Source organism: Piliocolobus tephrosceles, chromosome 21 (assembly GCF_002776525.5).
Source record: "Piliocolobus tephrosceles isolate RC106 chromosome 21, ASM277652v3, whole genome shotgun sequence".
In the NCBI taxonomy this organism is placed as follows: domain Eukaryota; kingdom Metazoa; phylum Chordata; class Mammalia; order Primates; family Cercopithecidae; genus Piliocolobus; species Piliocolobus tephrosceles.
Genome location: NC_045454.1, coordinates 20,063,002 through 20,069,253, shown reverse-complemented (window position 1 = coordinate 20,069,253; position 6,252 = coordinate 20,063,002). Strand labels below are relative to the sequence as shown.

Sequence of the window (6,252 nt, the reverse complement as noted above, 5' to 3'; positions counted from 1 at the left end):
TTTTTATTTTTTTATTTTTTTATTTTATTTTATTTTTTTTAAATTTATTTATTTATTTATTTATTTTTATTTTATTTATTTTATTTCTCTTATCTTATTTATTTTATTTTATTTTATTTTATTTTTTATTTTATTTTATTTTATTGTAAGACGGAGTCTCGCTCTGTCGCCCAGGCTGGAGTGCAGTGGCTGGATCTCAGCTCACTGCAAGCTCCGCCTCCCAGGTTCACGCCATTCTCCTGCTTCAGCCTCCCGAGTAGCTGGGACTACAGGCGCCCGCCACCTCACCCAGCTAATTTTTTGTATTTTTTAGTAGAGACGAGGTTTCACCATGTTAGCCAGGATGGTCTCGATCTCCTGACCTCGTGATCCGCCTGTCTCGGCCTCCCAAAGTGCTGGGATTACAGGCTTGAGCCACCGTGCCCAGCCCAGTGACTATTTTATTAACACAGGCATAAAATTGTAACCAGCTCTGACCACATCTCTAATTTCTTCCTGCCCTGAGATTTACTGATTTTTCTTTTATAACTCTAATTATTCCTTCTTAGGTTTCTGTATGAGCTGTTTTCTGTTTCTCTTCTTGTACACTTCAGAACTGCAAAAGCCAATGTTCCTGTGGGTTTTGCTATTTAACTCACATATTTTACTTTACAGATGTACTTTCTTAAATGTACTTTCTGATACTCAATAGAGGAGACATTTTTTCTTATTATTACTTTTCAGGCTGGGAGCCTATATGTGAGACTGAAGAATTAACCCCAAAGCAGGACTTTTATGAAGAACATCAATCCCAGAAGATAATAGAAACACTTACAAGCTATAACCTTGAATACTCCAGTTTGAGAGAAGAGTGGAAATGTGAGGGCTATTTTGAAAGGCAACCAGGGAATCAGAAGGCGTGTTTCAAGGAAGAGATAATCACTCATGAAGAACCCCTTGTTGATGAAAGAGAACAAGAATATAAATCTTGGGGAAGTTTTCATCAGAACCCACTGCTTTGTACACAAAAGACAATCCCCAAAGAGGAGAAAGTACATAAACATAACACACAAAAGAGAAGCTTTAAAAAAAATTTAATGGGTATTAAGCCCAAGAGTGTCTGTGCAGAGAAGAAACTTTTGAAATGTAATGACTGTGAAAAAGTCTTCAGCCAGAGTTCATCCCTTACTCTTCATCAAAGAATTCATACTGGAGAGAAACCCTATAAATGTGTAGAGTGTGGAAAAGCCTTCAGCCAGAGATCAAATCTTGTTCAACATCAGAGGATTCACACCGGAGAAAAACCCTATGAATGTAAGGAATGTAGGAAAGCCTTCAGTCAGAATGCACATCTAGTTCAACATCTGCGAGTTCATACTGGAGAAAAACCTTATGAATGTAAGGTATGTCGAAAGGCCTTCAGTCAGTTTGCCTACCTTGCTCAACACCAGAGAGTTCATACAGGAGAGAAACCCTATGAATGTATCGAATGTGGGAAAGCTTTTAGCAACAGATCATCCATTGCTCAACACCAGAGAGTTCATACAGGAGAGAAACCCTATGAATGTAACGTCTGTGGGAAAGCGTTTAGCCTTCGTGCATACCTTACTGTACATCAGAGAATACATACTGGAGAGAGACCCTATGAATGTAAGGAATGTGGAAAGGCCTTCAGCCAGAATTCACACCTTGCTCAACATCAGAGAATTCATACTGGAGAAAAGCCTTATAAGTGTCAGGAATGTAGGAAAGCATTCAGCCAGATTGCCTACCTTGCTCAGCATCAAAGAGTTCACACTGGAGAGAAACCCTATGAATGTATCGAATGTGGGAAGGCTTTTAGCAATGACTCGTCCCTTACTCAACATCAGCGAGTTCATACTGGAGAGAAACCTTACGAATGTACTGTTTGTGGAAAGGCTTTTAGTTACTGTGGATCCCTTGCCCAACATCAGAGAATTCATACTGGAGAGAGACCCTATGAATGTAAGGAATGCAAAAAAACCTTCAGGCAGCATGCACACCTTGCTCATCACCAGAGAATTCACATTGGGGAATCACTGTCACCACCCAACCCAGTCAATCACCAAGTCCTATAGATCCTGAATCCTAAATGTTTCTAGAATTTGTACTCTTTTTTATCTTTAATGTTGTCACCTTGGTCCGATTCATCTCACTCTGATTACTAATATAGCTTTCAAACAGGTCTTCCTGTATTTATTTTTGCTACCTTTAAGTCCATTTCCCACAATGCACTCAAACTGATCTTTTTTTTCTTTCTTTTTAAAAATATTTTTTTATTTTTGAGACAATGTCTTGCTCTGTTGCCCAGGCTGGAGTGCAGTGGGATGATCTCAGCTCACTGCAACCTCTGACTCCCAGCCTCTGCCTCCAAGGTTCAAGCAATTCTTGTGCCTCAGCCTCCCGAGTAGCTGGGACTACAGACATGCACCACCATGCCTGGCTAATTTTTGTATTTTTTAGTAGAGATGGGGTTTTGCCATGTTGGCCGGGCTGGTCTTGAACTCCTGATCTCAAGCGATCTGTCTGTCTCGGCCTCCCAAAGTGCCTGGATTACAGGCATAAGCCACCACACCCAGCCTCAAACTGTTCTTTTCAAAGTATAAGAAAACATATGGGCTGGGCACGGTGGCTCACGCCTGTAATCTCAACACTTGGGAGGCCGAGGTGGGCGGATCACCCGAGGTCAGGAGTTTGAGACCAGCCAGACTAACATGGCGAAACCCCATCTGTACTAAAAATACAAAATTAGCCGGGCGTGGTAGTGCACACTTGTAATCCCAGCTACTCTGGAGGCTGAGGCAGGAGCTTCACTTGAACCCGGGAGGCAGAGGTTGCAGTGAGCTGAGATGGCACCATTGCACTCCAACCTGGGTAACAAGAGCAAACTCCATCTCAAAGAAAAGAAAAGAAAAGAAAACACATATTACTATCTCCAGTTAAAAATTTTTTTTTTTTTTTGCTTGTTATTGTTCTTAGACTAATATTCACAGCCTTTAAAATTGTCTGCGAGGCTTTTTGTTATTTGGTTCTTACACACCATTCAGCCTTATTTTATTCCAGTCTTCTTCTTTGGGCACTAGGCACTTCCCAGGACGAAGAACTTAGATTCTGGAAAATCATAGCTCCAACACTACTATGGCATTGTGTGACTTTGAGCAATTTACTTATCTAAACCTCAGGGTAAGGCTGGGCGCGGTGGCTCAAGCCTGTAATCCCAGCACTTTGGGAGGCCTAGACGGGCGGATCATGAAGTCAGAAGATCGAGACCATCCTGGCTAACACGGTGAAACCCCGTCTCTACTAAAAATACAAAAAACTAGCCGGGCGAGGTGGCGGGCGCCTGTAGTCCCAGCTACTCGGGAGGCTGAGGCAGGAGAATGGCGTGAACCCGGGAGGCGGAGCTTGCAGTGAGCTGAGATCCGGCCACTGCACTCCAGCCCAGGAGACACAGCAAGACTCCGTCTCAAAAATAAATAAATAAATAAATAAACCTCAGGGTTTTCTTTAAATCTTAAGATAGGAATAATGCAGGATACTGTACTGTAGAAATGTTAGTATTAAGTGAAATAGTGTCTGTTGTAGACTGGTGCATATTAAATGAGAAATTTGCATGTAAAGTATTTCACATAGTCTGTCAAATATAGCAGATATTCAATAAAGGATAATAGCTAACATATACTGAGTGCCCACTACACATCAGGCACTGTCTTACATACTCTACATATATTAACTCATTTACTCCTCACAATCAAAACAAGATTCTTTATTGGACAAAGTAGAGCATTCCTGCAAAACACTAGTTCAGAATTTGGAAAATCTAAAAATTTTAGAACATAAATGGTAGTCTTTGTACTGTAGCTTAGTAGTGGATATAAACTCAGGTAGTGGAACTATAACGCTGATAGCCAGTCTTAGGAAGTTTCTAAAGATAATGAATTGGATAAACCAATTAAGAAAAATAGAATTCACTGGGAAGAATGCAGAACCTATATTTAGATCAAGGAAGGAATAGAAATGATTACAATTAACAAAAAAAATCAATAAACATAGAAACTCACATGGTCCACTTAAATAGGCACCACACCCTGGCTGGGCGCGGTGACTCACACCTGTAATCCCAGCACTTTAGGAGGCTGAGGTGGGTGGATCATGAGGTCAGGAATTGGAGACCATCCTGCCTAACATGGTGAAACCCCGTCTCTACTAAAAATAGCAAAAATCAGCCAAGTGTGGTGGCACACACCTGTAATCCCAGCCACTAAGGAGGCCGAGGCAAGAGAATTGCTTGAACCCAGGAGACAGAGGTTGCAGTGAGCCGAGATCGTGCTACTGCCCCCAAGCCTGGGCAACAGAGTGGGACTCCATCTCAAAACAGAAAATAGCACCATACACAGGTAATTATATGGTTGAATTCTGGTAATTTAGAAGGCATGTAAAGGGTTCCATACTATAGAAAAATGTGAAGTTTTCAAATTTTTTATCCAGTGGTTGCAAAATTGAAATCAAAAGGGGATTAAGGGAAGAAAACAACAGATATACAAATATTAATATAGGCATTCATTCTGTTAATATTGAGTAATTACTATTTGTCATACACTGTTTTAGGTATGAGGAAATGACAGCAATACAAAGGTCACATTCTCACAGAGTAAAATTCCAGAGGTGGAGATATGTAAATTAATACTTAAATATAAAACAGTAGATTTTCTAAACCCAGAAAACTGAAGAGTAGCAAGAAAATAAATCAAGGAACATTATATAGCCTAGACTACAGAGATAATAAAGTTGGCAATTCTTCCTAATTAAAAATTCACTGCAATTCCAGCCAAAATGTTTCAGTGTATGTTTTTTTTTTTTTTTTGCCCTTTAGCTTCACAAGTTTGTTCTGAAATTTATCTATGAGGTATAAATTCTTAAAAGCAGCAAAAAAATTATCGACTCTATTTGTAGAAACTGCGTATGATGATGGTTCATACCAGTAGAGAAAGATTGGATTTGGGGGTATTACTAGTAGTAAAGGGATTCACTAGTAGTAAGGGAAATGCAAAATAAAATCACAATGAACTATATCAAAATCATCACATTGGCAAAAGCATTAGAATGGCAATTACTGGAAAGATGTGGAGCAATAGGAACACTCATACGGTGCTATTGGAAGTAGTTGTATTTAGCATAATTTGGCAATGTCTAGTAAAGTTGAAGATGTGAATAACCTTTGACCCCGCAATTCCACGTTTAAACCTCTACATAGTCTCTCCTCATGTTTCAAGGAGATATATATGATGGTCCATTGCAGCACTGTTTGTGAGAATGTGAGAATGAAAAGTTGAAAGCAATCTAACCATTAGGTTAAACACAAGATAGAATGCAAACTAAAATGGATAGTGGTATTTCTGTTAACATGGGTAAATCTCAAAAATAGTATTAATGAAATTGAACTACAGAGTATTTTGTATAATACAGTATGACATGTACAATCTCAAAACATGCAAATTAGTGTTATGTATATTTTTCATGGCTAAATACTATATGAAAAGAATCTAAAAGAATTCATAAAATAATCATCAGATTCAGAACAGTGGTGACCTGCAGGGAGAAAGACAAATGAGATTGGGGAAAGGATGCAAATGAAAATATATTTCATTATTTATTTATTTTAAAAATAAGCAAATACTGTATAGCCAATTCTTAAAATTTGATAAAGCTGACTGTGAGTATGAGAGTCGGTTCTTACTCTCTGTGTCTTTCTGTATATTTAAACTATTTCGTAATGCAAAAAAAATAAAGAACATTTAAATGACGTTTGCTTTTATCAGTTTTTTTTTTTTTCTTTTTTGAGATGGAGGCTCACTCTGTCGCCCAGGCTGTAGTGCAGTGGCATGGTCTTGGCTCACTGCAACCTCCATCTCCCAGGTTCAAGCGATTCTCCTGCCTCAGCCTCCCAAATAGCTGGGATTACAGGCATGCACCACCATGCCCAGCAAATTTTTGTATTTTTAGTAGACATGGGGTTTCACCGTGTTGGCTAGGCTGCTCTTGAACTCCTGACCTCAGGTGATCTGCCCGCCTCGACCTTCCAAAGTGCTGGGATTACAGGTGTGAACCACTGTGCCCTGTCAGCTACTTTCTTACTATTCCCCAGGCGTGCCACTGGTATTCCTGTATTCACCATTTTCTTCAGAAAGAAGCTTATATATGGTCTATTTCCAGAGGCAACCATTGTTAACAATTTTAAGACTATCTTTCCAT

General features: G+C 39.5%; 1 protein-coding gene across 3 annotated transcripts in view; it reads left to right on the top strand.

The window, feature by feature from the left end:
• The window catches only part of ZNF570 (zinc finger protein 570), a 17,430-nt gene extending 15,245 nt beyond the window's left edge, over positions 1 to 2,185 (top strand). For all 3 annotated transcript variants that reach the window (XM_023229426.2, XM_023229425.2, XM_023229427.1), the window contains one exon: positions 724 to 2,185. In XM_023229426.2, the coding sequence (XP_023085194.1) occupies positions 724 to 2,078 (1,355 nt within the window). In that variant the 3' untranslated portion in view covers positions 2,079 to 2,185. The remainder of the gene's footprint in view (positions 1 to 723) is intronic.
• The last annotated feature ends 4,067 nt before the right edge of the window (positions 2,186 to 6,252 follow it).